This window comes from Lissotriton helveticus, chromosome 5_1 (assembly GCF_964261635.1).
Source record: "Lissotriton helveticus chromosome 5_1, aLisHel1.1, whole genome shotgun sequence".
Lineage (NCBI taxonomy): Eukaryota > Metazoa > Chordata > Amphibia > Caudata > Salamandridae > Lissotriton > Lissotriton helveticus.
In genome coordinates, this window is record NC_136065.1 from 406,584,484 (window position 1) to 406,602,223 (window position 17,740).

Here is a 17,740-nt window from a genome sequence, read left to right on the forward strand (position 1 = left end):
AAATTTACAAGTGCTCACACATGCCCTTAAAAATAAGGATTATTAGCAGAACGTTGAAAAGCAGCCGATGAGCACAAGATCTTTCAAAGGGACAACTGTAAGAGTGTTATTATAGAAGATAATTGATTCTTGACATGTTGTGCTCCAACTCCTAACTTACGTATTTATACAGCCTGTTCAAGAAACATATTTTTTCAAATTATTTTGTGCGGTTCTTAAAATGAAATAACAGTGGATTCATGTTTGCGAAGCAAGGTTCACATAAATAAAATTATTTGAGGTGCACACAACTGGAAAAAACTATTATACGCTGCCAGAGGCCACCCACGGAAGCACTCCCAATATGGGACAAATGGATGGACAACTACGGATTAGGCAATTAAACTTCTTACATGATGTATCATGCAAGGCCAGTGAGCCACACCAGGGTGTGTGGGAACGAGGTGTAATGATATGTTATAATTGTTTTATTGTACTGTCTACTACAGACAAATATTTTTTTTTATTAAAAACAAAAATTATCTGAGTGAAGGCCTAGGAGTTTGAGTCAATCAAAATGAAAGGTATGCATAACATTGTGCATTTTTAACTTTAGAATATTCTTTGGGGATTTACTTAAAATGTACAAACTCTTTGGACTTCTGCAACCAGGATACGATAATTAGGCTATTCCGGGCCCGTTTTATTTTTATAGATCACCTCTTTCGGAAATTAGGACACTCATGAGAACTTCAGCTTAGGATCCACAATGCACTCTTCACAAAACATTTATCAGTAGCAAGGCTATGTCTAAGGTACATTTCTTTCTCATTGTAATAGGAAGCCTAAGGCCTCAGCTGCAGGCACTGACTGAACTTTAAACATTTCTACCGAAGGTGAGACAATGCTCTACAGTCACGGCAATCATTCAACCAATCAATCACCTTGGCATCTTCGAAGACACACAGCAAAATGTCCCGAAGATGAACATGTCCCTTAATTCACTCTAGAACTCACTCTAGAGCAGAAAGCACAATAAGATCAACAAGTATCATTTTGGCACCACAAGGGTACCGAAAACTGAGCAAATAAAGCAAGGTTCTGCACCGGCCAGTGTTGGTAACTAGCACAGAAAAAGTTGTTCAACTGGAGAACATGGACCTCACCAACAAGGAGAGACGTATGCCGCGCGGTTTGGCTGATAAACTCTAATAAACCACAAAGATGGAGTGGACTCCTGTCGCATGGTTTTAATCTTTGTATCCAACAGGTTGTAGACATGCACTGTGTCCTCTAAAAATGTTTAGCTATTACGAAACAATGGTATCATCTGCTGCTGCAAGGCATAATTTGAGACTGCGTCAATGCATTGAATTTCAACTAAGGTAACAACTGCGTTATCCTACATTAAAACAAACCAATACATAGCACTTAACCCACAAGTTACTTACCTTCGGTAACGATATATCTGTAAGAAACAGTAGTTAGTATTATATTCCTTACCTTAGAATATCCCCAGGCGTCAGACTGGATCCGGAAAATTTTGCGTAGCAGTACCCCTGCGCGTTGGTAGGCATCGTCTGCGGCTCCACGCCCGTCGTCGGCGTCGTTGACGCCGGGATGACGTCGCCGGAGTACTTAGACGCCCCCCTTACGCGCTGACGTCAGTTCTTATACACAGCTTTTTCGCGCCAGATACGCATGATAAAAACCAACACTGGTGCCATGAAAACTAGGGCCCTGAAAGGGGATGACCTTAACCCTAGATATCGGTTCGCAGAACGGGGAGGATGGGTGGGGCGGTAAGGAATCTAAAACTAACTACTGTTTCTTACAGATATATCGTTACCGAAGGCAAGTAACTTGGGCATCTGAAAGAAACAGGTTAGTATTAGATTCCTTACCTTAGAATAGATACCCCAGCAATACCAACCCCGGTGGTGGGTCTGCGAACCAATGATCACACCAGAAAGTCCTGGAGAACTGAACGGCCGAAAAAGCCATCTCTCTGGACTTGGCTGTCCAGGCAGTAGTGTCTTGCGAACGTGTGCAGCAAGGCCCACGTAGCTGCCTGACAGATGTCCTGCAAGGGGACTCCCCCGACCAAGGGCAGTAGTAGCCGCCGTGGCCCGAGTGGAATGGGCACGCAGCTCCACAGGAGGCTCCTTTTTAGCCAGAGAGTAACAAGCATTGATGCACAAGACGACCCATCGAGAAATGGTACGTTTGTGCACCGCCCGTCCCTTCTTAGCGCCCACGTAACCAACAAAGAGTTGGTCATCCACCCGGAACTGGCATGTGCGATCCAGATAATAGGAGAGCGCACGTTTTGGGTCTAGACGGTGGAGCCTCTCTTCCTCTTTCGAGGGATGCGGAAAGAAGGCTGGCAAGGTGATGGACTGCCCGATGTGGAAGGCTGTGACTACCTTGGGCAGGAAAGAGGGTCGCATCCGCAAAACAACTTTGTTCAGATGGACAGAAAGGAAGGGAGGTTGAGAAGAAAGAGCCTGGAGCTCACTCACTCTCCTGGCAGAGGTGATGGCAACCAGGAATGCAGTCTTTAGAGTAAGGAGACGAAGAGGACAGTTATGAAGTGGCTCGAAGGGAGCGCACATCAGATAAGTCAGAACAAGGTTCAAGTCCCACTGAGGCATCACGAAAGGAACAGGAGGAAACATATGAGTGATGCCCTTCAAAAACCTATTTACAACCGGGGACTTGAACAACGAGGGCTGATCAGGGAGCCTTAAGAAGGCGGAAATGGCAGAGAGGTAGCCCTTTAGAGTGCCCAGAGCAGAGCCCTGCTGGGCAAGAGAAAGAAGAAAGAGGAGAACCTCTCAAAGAGGGGCAGAAAGGGGATCCACAGCCTTTGCTGTGCACCATGCCACAAATTTGTTCCACCTGCAGGCATATACCGATTTTGTGGAGGGACACCTGGCTGCCAGAATCACATTACAGACTTCAGGAAGCAAGTCAAATGGCCTCAACTGCCGCCGCTCAATCTCCACGCATGTAAGTGGAGACTGGACAGGTTCGGGTGGAGGACCGTCCCGCGCTACTGCGACAGAAGGTCCTCCTGAAGAGGCAGACGAATCGGGGGATCGACTGACGTGCTGAGTAACTCGGGATACCAGTATCTTCGTGCCCAGTCCGGAGCCACAAGGATGACTTGGGCCCGGTCGCGCCTGATCTTCTTCAGCACTCTGGGCAGAAGTGGTATAGGCGGAAAGGCGTACAACAGACTGCAACTCCACTCGCGACGAAAAGCGTCTCCGAGAGAGTGCCGCCTTGGAAATTTCAACACGCAGAACTGATGGCATTGCGCGTTCTCTTCTGTGGCGAATAGATCTAACCAAGGCTCTCCCCACTGCTGAAAGAGGCTTTGCGCCACGTCCGAGTTCAGACGCCATTTGTGATCCATCATGCACCGACGGCTGAGTTCGTCCGCGCTGGCGTTCAGGGAACCTGCCAGGTGTTGAACCACCAGGGTCAGGCCCTGATGCTCCAGCAACCGCCAGAGGCGCAGAGCCAAAGGGTCCACAACCCCAACCCGCCCTGTTTGTTGCAGTACCAAATGGCGGTGGTGTTGTCCGTGAACACCTGCACTATACTTTCCCGGACAGAGGGGAGGAATACGTTCAGTGCAAGCCGGATCGCTCGCAGCTCCAGAAGGTTGATGTGGAGCCGGGACTCCGCCGGAGACCAGAGGCCTCTGATCTCCGCCTCTCCCATGTGGCCCCTGTCTTGCAGTGCCCTCCGAGATCAAGACCTGGTCGGACAAGTTGCCCTGATGCTGGGCCCATTGAAACTTCAAGTCCCACTGCAGAGCCCGCATCCGCCACCTGGCGTGATGCACCAGTAGGTTGCAGGAGGCAATCAGCCCCAGAAGCCACAGCGTCAACCTGACAGAGACTCGGAATAAAGGCTGAAAGATCGGAATCAGAGCCTGAATATGCCGAACCCGCTGTTCGGGAGGATAAACCCGAAACTGCGCCGAGTCTAGAACCGCTCCGATGAAGAGGAGCTTCTGAGAGGGACAAAGGTGCGACTTCGGCACATTGATGGAGAACCCCAGCAGGTGCAGGAGGTCGGCAGTAGTCTGGAGGTGGCTGACGACTGTCTGGGGCGAGCTCGCCTTCAACAACCAGTCGTTGAGGTAGGGGGAAGACTGAAACTCCTAACCTGCGCAGATAAGCTGCGACCACCGCCATCACTTTCGTGAACACCCGTGGGGCGCTGGTAAGGCCGAAGGGGAACATGTAGCGCCGGTGGGCCGGCAGGATGGGGATGTGGAAACAGGCGTCCTGCAAGTCCAACGCTACCATCCAGTCTCCCGGGTCTAGGGCAGCTAAGACCTGAGCCAAAGTCAGCATCTTGAACTTCTCCTTCCGGAGGAAGCCGTTGACGTTCCGGAGGTCCAAGATAGGGCGTAGGCCCCCTTTGCCCTTCTTGGGAACCAGAAAGTAGTGGGAGTAACACCCACACCCTACTTCTGGCCCAGGAACGAGCTCGATGGCCCCCATTGGGCAAGAGGGCCGTAACTTCCTCTTGTGGAAGTTGTAAGTTATCCCCCGACATGCGGTGGTACTGCGGTGGCCTGGCTGGAGAGGTCGCCTCGAAGGGGAGGGAGTAGCCCCTTCGGACGATTTGCAGCACCCACCTGTCCGATGTGATGGAGCGCCAGTGGAGGAGGTGATGGCAAACCTGCCCCCCACTGGCGTCAAATGGGCCTGAAAGCTCAGACTAGGAAGGCTTTGAGGCGGATGCTGCGGGGGTGGAGATGGACTGGCCGCGCCGTTGTCCCCTGTTACCGCGCGACGGTAACCACGTCCGCCACCGCGCTGAATGTTAATCTGCGGCCCATGGCTGGCAGGACGTGTGGGAGTACCTCTTCCGTGGCCACGAAAGGAGCGCTGGGCAGAAGATTGCTGGCGCAGGGCCGACAGGCCCAAGGACTTGGCCGTAGCCCTGGAGTCCTTAAAGCGTTCCAGCGCATGATCTGCCTTTCCACCGAAGAGGTGGCTGCCATCGAACGGCATGTCCATAAGGGTGTTTTGGACATCGGCCGAAAAGTTGGCGGACCTCAGCCAGGCGTAGCGGCGAACTGCCACAGACGTGGAAATCGCTCTTCCTAGTGAGACCGTGGTATCCAGTCCAAATCTGATAGAGTACCGCCCTGCGTCCCTTCCCTCCGCAAGGGCTTGAGCGAGTTTCGCCTGGGCTCCCTCCGACCACTCAGGCAGCACGGCTGCAACCATATCCCACAGAGAGTGGGTGTAACGGCCCAAGAGGCACGCGGTGTTGACTGACCGCAACCCCAACTAAGGGAGGAGAACATCTTCTTTCCGAACTGATCATACCTCTTGGATTCCCGATCTGGTGGTGCCGTCGGGAATGCAGATTGGGAGGTAGAGGCCTGGATAGCCAGGCTCTCGGGGGTGGGGTGGGGTGGGTGGACAAGAAACTAGGGTCGCCCTGGGCTGGGAGGTGGTGCCTAGCGACGTTCCTATCTACAGGAGGACCTGTAGTGGGCCTGGACCAAGTGCCCAACAGGACGTCTGTGAGAGCCTCATTAAACAGCAGAAGAGGCTCTGGGGTGCTTACCTGCGCTTTAAGGACCTCTGTGAGGATGTTGGACCTCACTGCTGCGACGGGGAGCTCAAGAGCCAAGGCCTTGGCTGCCCTCATCAGCACCACACTATAAGCAGCCCCCACCTCCGTAGCCACGGTAGGAGGGGAGACAAAATCAGTGTCTGGGGAGGTACCCAGGCCACTGGCTTCCCCTAGTTCCTGTGTCCAGTCCTGATATGACTGGCACTGACGTGCCAGGGGGTCCTCAGACCCCCAACCCCCAGTCTCCTTCGTTGTCCATGTCCTGAAATTCAGGGATAAAGGATGAACCCAGATCCTCAAAGAATTCCTCGGCGGCCGGCGGCGAATGCGGCATCGATCGACGCCGGATCCGGACCGAGGGTTGGACCAGGGACATCGTCGTCCGAGGACGGCACTGGGGGTGACACCCTAGGGGTCAACGCCGGCGGGGTCGTAAGGTCGACCAGCGGCGACCCGGATCCAAAACGAGTGGGGCCTTGCGGCGCCGGGACCGAAGTCGCCGACGGCACCGGCGCCGAAGCACCCGACAGCGCCGGGGCCGAAACACCCGGCCCACTTGGGCTCCCATTCGGGTCCGCTGGGCCCGAAGGCGCCGCGGAACCCGACAGAGGAGAGAGCGACCTCATGGCCATGAGGAAGGCGTCGATCTCCTCCGGCGTCGCGTTCTGCCCAGGAACCGGCGGGTATGGAGCAGGCCTCGACGCCTGCGGCTCCGGCGGAGCCGCCTGGGCGGTGTCACCCGAACCCCCAGCCGCGTTGCGCGAGCGTCGGGGGGAGTCAGAAGAGCGATGTTGCCTCTTCGACTTCTTGTGCCTCTCACCTGAGGACTTGGAGCCCGACGAGTGGTGTCGACTCGTCGGGCTATGAGGACTCCGGCCCCGCGACAGGTCCCTTGACCTCCTTCTGGACCGGGACCTCGAGCGGCGCTGGGCCGACTGCCGGAGCTCGAGGTGCTTAAGGGACCGCTCCTGCCTAGCCTTCGATGTCAAGGCCTGGCAGTCGGGGCATGACTTGTCATCGTGGTCGGGCCCCAGGCAATGTGGGCACCAGCGGTGGGGGTCGGCAACCGACATCAGTCGGTTGCAGTCGGCATAGGGCTTGAACCCGGGCATCCCTACCGGCACCGATGGAGTCGTTCGACGCAAAACGGATCGAAAAAGCTTAGTCAAAAAGTGACTAAAGGGTACAACTTTCTCCGGACCTGCGCTTGCTGGTGCCGAAAAAAGAAGAACTGACGTCAGCGCGCGAGGGCGACCTCTAAGTACTCCGGCGACGTCATCCCGGCGCCAACGACCCTGACGACGGACGCTGAGCCGCAGACGACACCTGCCGAAGCGCAGGGGTACTGCTACGCAACATTTTCCAGATCCAGTCTGACGCATGAGGATATTCTAAGGTAAGAAATCTAATACTAACCTGTTTCTTTCAGATTTGAAAAATAAACTACAAAAACCTGCCACAGAGCAGGCTACAATATGCAGGAGAAAAGCAGAGCACCCTTTATCTGCCAATACATTCTATATTTGTACGGAATTGAAGTAAGTACACACCATTTTGCAATCCTTGATGTAATTGGTTTGACTGCAAGCTAATAAAACGCCAATTACTTCCTTGCTCTTCTGCTGCTTATTTGTGTAGTATTCTACAGAATCAAATGTGTCGCTTTATGGTACACAAGGTAAAGTTACTATCAGGTTACACACAAATGAGTGAGCAGATGATTGGAGAGTTCAGAGCATGATGTCAATTTATAGGGAGTTGGAAAGGGTAACAAGCATTGGGCTAAGGGGAGTGTGTGGATTGTCTATGGCACTGGAACCATTAAGCTGACTTTGAGTCACTATCTAATATGGCCACAGTTCAATTAAATGTTTCCTTAAAATGCTGCAACATTCAAACTTATTGCAGTAAAGACAATAGATTGTGTTCGTACTGTATTTCATCTGTATAGCGCTTCATGGCCTTGACAAGATGCCTAAAAGCTTCTGAGGAAGAGCAGTCTGCCACCTTGTGTGAGTGCTTGGATGGACGAGTGCCAGTCATGAGGCTAAGTCAGTAGTGCGTTGATGCGGGGTGAGGACCACAGTCGTATTCTTGCCTAGTTTTGCCACTGCACCTTGGTGTGTAGGGAAGCAAAAAGAACAAAAGAGGGTGCTTTGGCTTGTAAGACATAAAATGAGCGACTGCAATGTGCCACCTAAGTCATCCTTTCGCAAACATGTTGTAGTTTACATCTTTTAACCTACTGTAAATCCTTGATAAATGTATCTAAATATCGATGTTTTTACACCTACAAACAAGTCTTCTGTAAGGTGCCTGGGATTCAGGGCTGTTGCAAGTCGATTGTTTAAATATGCACCATGATATATAGTTTCATGGTACATTTTACAACCACAAAGGACATGTGGCTTATACTTTCCTAGAAAGGTTCAGCTAAACAGCTCTATTCTGACCCTTCCCTGTCCAAAGCTATGGAATTTCAGACGACTTCACAAACTTAACTGACCTAGCTTCAAAGAAAATAAGATTCTCTAGGAAAGCAACAGGGGAAACACAATACTGTTCACTGAAACCCAGTGTGTATTCATTAGCCCAATTCACGAGCATTTTTAACAATTGCCCAGAGAAACAGAATAAAGTGCGTCAAAAACAACACAGAGCAGACCTCCTATGAGAGAAAGCTAAAGAACATTGGCGATTTCATGCACAACACCACCCACCTGTTTTCTTTACTAGATGTATATATTCTAGCTCTTTTAATCTAAAGATGGTTTTACACCGAGCTGGGTTATTAAGAAAGTTCTCTCTCTCTTGCATACAGCACCGCAGTTTAACATCTTGAAACTGAATTCAGACACCCATGCACATGTGAGCTATGCCCTTTACAGGGGTAAGAGAATGTCTTTAATTGCCAAAATAATTTCACGCCTCCTCAAATAGAGTGATCATTCCATGAGTGGCTTCATTTAGAACTGTACAATGCACTTTAGAGCTTCAGACTTAATGCCGCCCACTTACTGACTCACCAGGTTTGTAGGAGAGGGTTCTTTTAACAGAACAGTCTTTAGAACAGCCTACACTTAATGAGCAATATGGAAACCGAACACACAACCTTCAGGTCAGTGACGAAGCAGGGGATCCGTGGATCCCAATGCAAGCAAGGAAACTGGACCCTCGTTCCTGCTTCTGCCGTACAAACAGCCAACAACCGGTAAAGTGTGTTCCCCTCATGCAACCCATGTGTTTCGGTGCCAATGCACCTGCTGCACAGTCGATAGTGACCTGCTTCAGGTTCCTATCTAAAAATCTCCTGCAGATTAACCATCCTTCGAGCAGTGCCTACTGTTAGTTGTGCCACCGGTTAGAGGGCACAATTCTGACAAAAGCAAACGCTATCTGCAGCTCATGGCATGTTAAGGAGGACATCAGGGGCACATGCATTATACTAGACATGGTCTTCGCCCCCGAAGGTCTCCTTTAGAAAATGGCTACTGTCACTGCTTCTGGTGTAAAGTCTTAACATGGCGGCATTGAGAAGTCATTCTATGCCCACGATGGAAAACCCATCTCTGTACCAAGCAACTGCGATTACTTCTTTTTCCCTTCCTCGCCGCTCTCTTGTCTTCCCTTTAGATAACAAAATAGTGTGTGAATACTACAGAAAAAACACACACAAATGGCATGATTGCTGCTCTGTTCAATGGGGTACAAACCGGGCCAGAATGGTGACATGGCTCTGCCCAACTTGAACCCTCAACCTATGTCCTTACTACATTCCTCAAGCTTTTAACCTCTTTCCTACAACAAATATATATCTGACGCACAGCCTTGTACTCTGTAATCAGCAAAGCCACTGTAGCTACAGAAGAACAGGCATTTGCAATGCAATATGTCTCGCATTTGTGAGAGTTTAACTTATTGGTATTGTAAATGACAATGCCTTTTATTCATCTGTTTTGATAATTAACACAAAAGTCATTGTTATTTACAATGCCAATAGCTCAAACTGTTGTAAATTCAAGACCTATTTAATTTGAAAGAAGCAGCCGTCATTGTCCCGGACTGCTTGGAAAGTGAAAGCGTGCATGGTCGCTGAATGTTGCAGGAAAGCATGTCACTAGCAAATTTCTTATTTAGTCTGTAAGCAAATAGAGCTTACAGACTAAATACGACATACCATTTAACAGCAGAAGCACTGGACAGCAGAAGAACTACCGGCGCCACGGACGTCCAATCCTTGACTGACCACTATCTCAACGCCATGACTTCAATAATTAATGAGGCTGCACCCTTGCAGCTAAAAAGAGCCTCTGCTAAAATCTCCAATCCATGGTACGACGGGAGTCTCAATGAGGATAGACGTGCCATGTGAATGGCAGAGCGCACCTGGAGATCAGCTCCCTCTGCACTGCACCTAAAAACCCTGAAAGAAAAGAGAAACGCCTACTTCAGGAAAATAAAGCGTTCAAAATCAGGCTTCTTCAGCCTCCAGCTTGACCGAGCAAAAAAAAAACGCCCGAGAAAACTGTTTGAGCTAATCAGAACTCAATCCAAGGAACAACCTCAACCACTCAGCACTAGGCGCGAAGCACCCTCCTGTGAAGAATTCGCTGCTTTCTTTATCCAAAAAACTGACAACATAAAGAGTGATCTCCTCATTGACGCAAGCCTTTACTCCAAACCCCACTGCACAGCACCCAATGATCCAAAAAACAATGCTACATGGTCATCCTTTGACACCTACTCTGAAGAGGAAATTGGCAAACTGCTCAGCACCTTGAAACCTTCCAATCACCTCACGGACCCCCTCCCTGCTAACGCTGTCAAAGACTTCACCCCTTTGCTCCTTCCACTCTGGACTCAAATTATCAACAGCTCACTTCAACAAGGAACCTGACTCCCTCAAAGTTGGTCAAGTCACACCTCTACTAAAGAAACCTACAGCCGACCCATCTGATCTAAACAATTACCGTCCCATTACCAATATACCCACTCTCGCCAAACTCCTGGAAAAATGCGCACAACTACAATTGACTAAACACATTGATCGGTTTGATCTCCTCAACCCTCATCAATCAGGCTTCCGAGCAGGACACAGTACAGAAACTGCTATGACCCACATAATAGACGACGCCCTTCAAATCCTAGATCAAAATGATACCTGCCTCCTCATCCTTCTTGATCTATCTTCAGCATTCGACACTGTCAAACATGAGAATTTACTCGAACTTTTAAACACAAGAATGGGTCTATCTGGGACTCTTCTCAAGTGGTTCACTTCCTTCCTTCACAACAGGTCGCAGAAATTCAAGAGCAACAACCTGATGTCCTCGCCAATACCGGTATCGTTAGGCGTCCCCCAAGGATCATCCCTATCCCCAACTTTGTTCAACCTAGTTATGGAACCTCTCACCACCTTGTTACAAGCATCCAATGTACTCTTTCACATGTACGCCGATGACACCCAACTATATCTCAAATTACAATCCCCCAAAGACATTCTACTCCTGAACTCAACGATCAGAAGCACCCAATCCTGGCTTGTCGATAATCATCTCAAACTCAATGTCCTGAAAACAGAATTCCTTCTGATCTCACCTCCCGCGAAGATCTCTACCACTCAACTGTGGCTTAAACACCTAACTGCACTCAATGTCCAACCCACCATCGTGGACTCAGCAAAATCTTTAGGCATAACACTCGACACCAATCTCAACATGCAGCAACATATCAGCAAGGCAACTAAGGGAGCGAACTACCAAATCAATACCCTGAGGAGACTTAAACCCTTCCTCCCAGCCAAAGACTTCCAAACTGCAGTACAAGCACTAGTCATTCCTCGAATAGAATACGGCAGCACCGCTCTCTGCGGTCTCCCTCTAACCACTACTGCACCCCTAAGAGCTTCTCTAAACGCTGCAGCGAGACTCATCACTGGGTCAAAAAAACACTCGCATATCTCCCCTGACTTGAAATCCCTGAACTGGCTGCCTTTTGAAGCCAGAATACATTTGCAAATCGCCTGCATGACACACAAGGCTGTTCACCTGAGTTCACCCGGATACCTCACCCAGAAGCTGACAATCTCTGGCGGCTCTAGAAACACTAGAGGCACAAACAATCTTCTGCTAAAACCTTGAAGATTCGGGAAGAAAAAAACCTATAAACGCTCCTTCTCAGGAATGGCAGCCAGGATCTGGAACTCACTCCCTCCTGAAACCAGGCTCATATCATCCATCACACTCTTTAAGAAAGAAGTAAAAGCTATACTCACGGCCAAATACACCTGAGCTATTGACGGCGGTTTCTAAAGTCGTTGCACCGATCAGTATTATCTGTTCGATCACTATGATTGTTTGTATTACTTGTGTTGTTGACTTGCCTGGCGGTATATGCCTTCACCTATTTGTACCACTTGCATTATTGATGTAACTGTTTTACTATGCTCCCTCCTATGCTTACCCCGCCGCACTTATTACCCACAAGTACGCCATATCTAATGGCCTGTTATGTATGCTCTGTAAAGCGCTCTGATATCTGCAAAGATCTGGTTCGCGCTATAGAAAACTTTCAAAATAAATAAATAAATAAATAAAAGGGACAGTCCTCATGGTAGGTTACAAATGAAGACATGGCAGTACTAAAGAGGGACTAACAAGCCTATTAACGAATCAGAAGCCTGTATTCATAAAGAACAATACCACAAACTAATGAAAAATATGGGCGGAGAGTGGACGGAGCTTCAAGTCCATACTCGAATACAGCAATACTCGAATACAGCATGCCTCGCAGAGCAGCGCATGCGCTGCCCAGGCTCAACCTAAAAATAAGCAGATGAGCATAAATCTCCTTTGTAACTAACACCATTAAGGGATGGCACATGAGAACACAACAAAAACCGAAACAGAAAAAAAAGAACTCTAACGGTGTTGTAAGGGAATGATTCTACTGAGGGAGGAAGAAAGGGGGAGTTTTTTCAAATTATTTACCGTGTCTCTTCTCCAGTGCATAAGGCACAGGGCAATAGTCTTTTAAACCGATGCTCCCGACTCACACAACCAATTAGGATTTTTCCAGTGGGAGAATTTTTTTTTATGAACCTGAATAACAAGACATGATTTTATTGTGGGGCCCTCTGGTATTTATTATGCAGTATTTTGTTTTAAGAAGTGACTCTTGTGTTTTAGAGTCAGGGTGGAGTTAGGGCGAGAAACGTTTTACGTTCTGTGACTGAATTAGGGTTACAGTCAGTGACAGGACAAGGGTTAAGGCCAGATCACGGTCATGGTAGGATCGAGTTTAGGGCATCTTCTATTATCCGAGTTCAGGTAAGGAGAAGGGTAGGTTAAACTTACAGTTAAACATTTATACGAAAGTCAATGGAGGGACAAGGTGTAGATTTATGCTCATGGATAGGGTAGAATTAGTTTAAGGTCTGTGGTAGGGTTAGATACCTGGCAATTACAATCAGGGTAAGTGTAAATGTAAAAATGCTAATTGTTTGGTTTTAGCTTGATAACTGCAATCAATGTATATATGTTCAACATTATATTTCTCACTTTTTCAGACTAAATGATGTTGATTTCTTTTTTTTAACCAGTCGCTTAGACTCGAGCAAGATAGAGAAACTGAAGTTGATGATGACGCAACAGGAAGTTGTACTCTCCTTCTCCGTACTCCTTTAAACCTTATCTCAGCGTCTGACTTAGGTACCATTACAGGCTCCCTTTCTTTTTATTGCTAAGGCTACCTAAACTACTCCTTTTCAATGCATTCTCCATTTTATAGGAGGGACACCTTCTCACTCGAGCATCCGGATCATTCGGTCCCAGCTCTTCTGAATTCTTATGCTCAGCTTTGCGGCTCACAATCTTCTTGTGCTTATGCTCTGCTCCTTACTAACACTGCACCTCTCTTCTGAAGAGTACGTTACTTAAACTTGGAATACCATGGCTTAAGATACTTTAGATTTAGAGAGAATGATATTCTACATGTATTTCTATTTTGTTGTATGTGAGAGTAGGACTATAAACATATTGTGCTACCAACTTTCTTAACGAAGATACGGACAACCACAATATTGTGAAGTTGAAATAATTTCTTACCATAACGAAAAACAGCAATGGGGTGTAACTGCAGAATTGGACCATAAAATACAAATTGGCTACCAGATATACATAATTGGATGGTTGTGGAATTGAACACTATCCAGGTGATATGGGTCTAGGGTGCAGTCCCCGGAGTTGACAGAGAGTTGGGAGTGTTTTCTGGAGGCAATTGAAGTCAAGAGTGAAGAACTGTGACCATGAATGTAGTGGTATGTACATGGATGCATGGCACCCTAGGGTGTCGAATGGGGATTTGTGGAGACACTGTGACCATCAGATTTTGGAAATGCGGAAATCCTACTGTTTCCCTCGCTGGCAAGTTGGCATGGCTCAGAGATGGAACGTAATGCATTGATAATGCCAGATTTACAAATACACAACAGTAATTATGAACTGTCGTAAATAGTTAAGAGTGTGTGAATGGAATTGGGCGTCATTCCTGAGTATGGATAGGGGCATATGACATTTGTTAACATGGAGGCTGATTGTTGCGGCCACGTCAAGGATAACAGACCACTGATTGTTGTCTTCTATTGGGAGTACGCATTTTGTGCACAATGTTATAACTAAACAAGAGCAATTTAAAAAAGTGTGTTTATATAGGTATTATAGATTTACTATTCTTAACCACATATCTACAGTTTTCTGGTATTTGTCGAGACTCCAAAAGTGGAATTGTGTATTCAAGCGTGGGCCCCATGCTTGATGTGCCTTGGGAGAACATCTTCAAATCATAGATGATGCTCCACTGGGCAGACCCACCTGTGCCACTGCATGGAATCCCAAGCAGAGAGAAGAGGAAATAAGGACTTGACTGCTCATTTTGAGTGGGTTCAGACTGTTGTGCCTATAGCTGGTCCTCTCTTCTCAAAGACACTTTCTTCCCACTGGCCCGTGAGTAGGCTCGCTTACTGCATACTGAGGTATGACTAAATCTTGTATTTTCAAATGAAAGCCACACTTGCGGGAAAAAATGTTGTGACTCGAGCCCTCTGTCTGAAAAACCTTTAGTAGAGGGGACCAAAGTTGTAAGCCAACAAGCATGGGAGAGGGACACAAGCCAAGACATTGTTTATAATACCAAAAAAACGTTCAGCGGCAAAGACTTAAGATTCAGTCGGACACTTTGGCAAGAGAACAAACGTTTCAGATTTCAACACTCAAAAACCCTTAACAAAGAAACGTCATGTTTACAGCTGCCAGACATAATATAGCCAATTTTTAAAAAATACCTAGAGAGGTGTTTGATCCCGGCTTCCAGAAAGTGCTTTCTGGGACCTTTACCACAGCACTGGTAACGCCGATAGGACAGCTATCATGTAATAAACAGCACTGCGCATGCAAACAGTATTTGTGATTATATGCATTGGCACATTAAACCCAGACCTACTGGCGTAGCCGATGCCGGTTTTTAATGGCAGGAATCGGAAGTTTGCTTCCAGCCCTCTCCCCGGCCAGTAACCCCACCTCCTGAACGTTCCATAAACCAATCACATTCCTCGTCCTAACACTTCATTAGGATTTAACACTGGTCGCCCATTACTACCTTTCTAAGGGGTTTACTAGATAACTGTGTACATGTAAAACCGATGACTAGAGTCCTTACTGTAGAATAATCTACTAGCTATCTATCCTCTGGTAACAGTTACACAGCACATTATGCTTAAATGTCTACTTTTATTAAAACGATAAAGGGAAAACTACATTTGAGATTGCTGCTAATGTTTAGGATGGCCGCTGACTTAATAGTGTTTAAATCTACGCTAGAACACAACCAAATAGTTATCTTTCTGACAACAGCATCATATCTTTACTTCTTATTATTTACCTTTGGTGACCCGTGGCTCAGAGACTCGACTGAACACTCACTTATCTTTTACATAAAGATGTACAAACCAAGTGCATGATTTTAAAACAAAATAAAATGGGACTAATTACAACTCTAAAAATAGCCCCATGCAGTCGAATATTGTTTACTTATATTGTCAGAGCTGTGGAATGTTTCCAGTTATTGAATTGCTGATATACCACTAGAATGATATTTACTTTCCATTAAAAGCATTAAGGGAAATGCCTCAAAATGCGGACTACGCAGTATCAAGACAGAAAGCAGCTAAAGAGTTACCAATTTTTAAATTGCCATGCAGTATATTATGAAGCGGAAGTTGTCCAACTAGGCACCTTGTTTCTTTGGCACTGTTGGCATCCACAAGAGCAGGGTATAGTGCAATTCCTTGAGGGTAAGCGCGACCCACAATACCAACCCAAGGCAATTTACTTAGGATGTAAAACCACTCAACAAAATCTTCCAAGTTAAGTACTGTTGTGAGGATTCTCAGGGACTGCATATTGTATAAGCAGATACATTTGAGTTTGTTCACAATGCCAAACTACGCCAGCTTAACTTGTCAGGACAACTAGCCATGTGTTGTCAATACCTTTTCTACGCTTGAACCACATGCAGAATATGAAGCATTGCTTACCTGTACTTCATGCCCGTCTTGCGAGCCGTGCAGTCGTCCAGGGACAGCCCGTGCATCCTGAGGAACTCTTCCATGTTTTTCGTATGGGCGGCAACTTTAACCTCCCGTAGGCGCTGAAGTTCGACCACATCGGTTTGGCGGATCTGGTTCAGCCCCCAATCTGAGTGATACCTACTCACTACGCTTCTCAAGCTCTCGCTGTACGACACCGTCGACAGCATTCTGCTGTCTGCTTTGGGTATCTGTGGAACGTCCAGATGCAAGGATTTAGAAGACAGGGGTAGTTTCTTGTTGGATGGGCCCCTATACTCGCTACTCTGAGTGACAAACATTGTTTCCTCTTTACCCAAACTGACACACTGGACTGGCAGCACAGCCTGAAGCACAACTAATTACCTGAGCTGTTTCTGCCAGCATTGTGCAGGACAACAAGCGAACATGTACACACTCATGTCTCGGGTAACGGGATCTTGACGTGGTAAATGAAGATAAGTCTCAGAGTTAGGTAGGACAATGGCAAGAGAACCTGATCGGCCGCAAAACTGATACCCAAGTAAACTGCAGTCACTTAAGAAGCAAATCAAAAGGCCTTCAAACCACCTTCATGCATGACAATGCCTTACAGCGGCGCACGGAGGAAAAAAATAGCAGCGTCAGTAAACGGGGAGCATGCAATAGATATTATAGCCTCATTCAATAGGAAAATAAATAAATTAGACACGTAAAACGTGCTCAGAAGAACGCAAGCAGAAAAATCGCATTCTAGCCCCATCCTGATTATATACTTACTTCCCTTTTAGAAATGTGTTCACACAGTTTCTCTTTTGCATCTTCTTGCTGATTTGACTAATTACAGATCTCCTAAGCATATCTTCTAAATTTCGGTCTGGCACATAGTGTAAAAATCAAAAGGTGCTTTATTACAATTCCCACAGAGAAGCAATTTTAACAGGTGAACGGCCAAAGCACACCATCGTCCCAACATCCGGCCAATCACGTTGAAAAAATAAAATTTTACAGTCTGTCCCCAAATATTACATCAGATTCATACTCAAATCCATTGTTAATTGTAGTCCCAATAAAACCTTGATAACTATCACTTCCTGGAGAAAATAATTATATATATATATATATATATATATATATATATATATATATATATATATATATATATATTCACTGAAAAAAGCATAGGTTTTACACCAGTTATAGTTAGGTGGAAATTTTACTCGCATAAAACCATTGAAATTCCCACGTTATAGTTAGTTGGACTCACTATAACTTGCGCGTGCAATGCACTGCTGATGACGTCACATATTACATCACTCATGACATGGTCAGTGACATCATTCATGACATCACTGATGACATCTCAAATGACATCACTGATGACAACATCCTTGTGACAAAGTGGCAGACCTCCTATCAGCATAAAATAACCTTTGACACACACATTCAAAAATAGAAACTAACTTTTTCTTAAAAAAGGAGAAACCAATACCAATTACAACAGCTTATTAGGTAATACCAACATCTACATACACATCCACTCATTCA

General features: G+C 46.8%; 1 protein-coding gene across 3 annotated transcripts in view; it reads right to left on the reverse strand.

The window, feature by feature from the left end:
- KCNAB2 (potassium voltage-gated channel subfamily A regulatory beta subunit 2) overlaps positions 1 to 17,740 on the reverse strand; it is a 1,353,173-nt gene that overhangs the window by 616,037 nt on the left and 719,396 nt on the right. Inside the window, exon 1 of one of the 3 annotated variants that reach the window (XM_078642626.1) lies at positions 16,184 to 16,419. The exons of the other annotated variants lie outside the window; for them this stretch is intronic. Within the exon in view, the coding sequence (XP_078498752.1) occupies positions 16,184 to 16,404 (221 nt within the window). The 5' untranslated portion in view covers positions 16,405 to 16,419. Of the gene's footprint in view, positions 1 to 16,183; positions 16,420 to 17,740 lie in introns of those variants that run through there. 3 annotated transcript variants of the gene reach the window in all.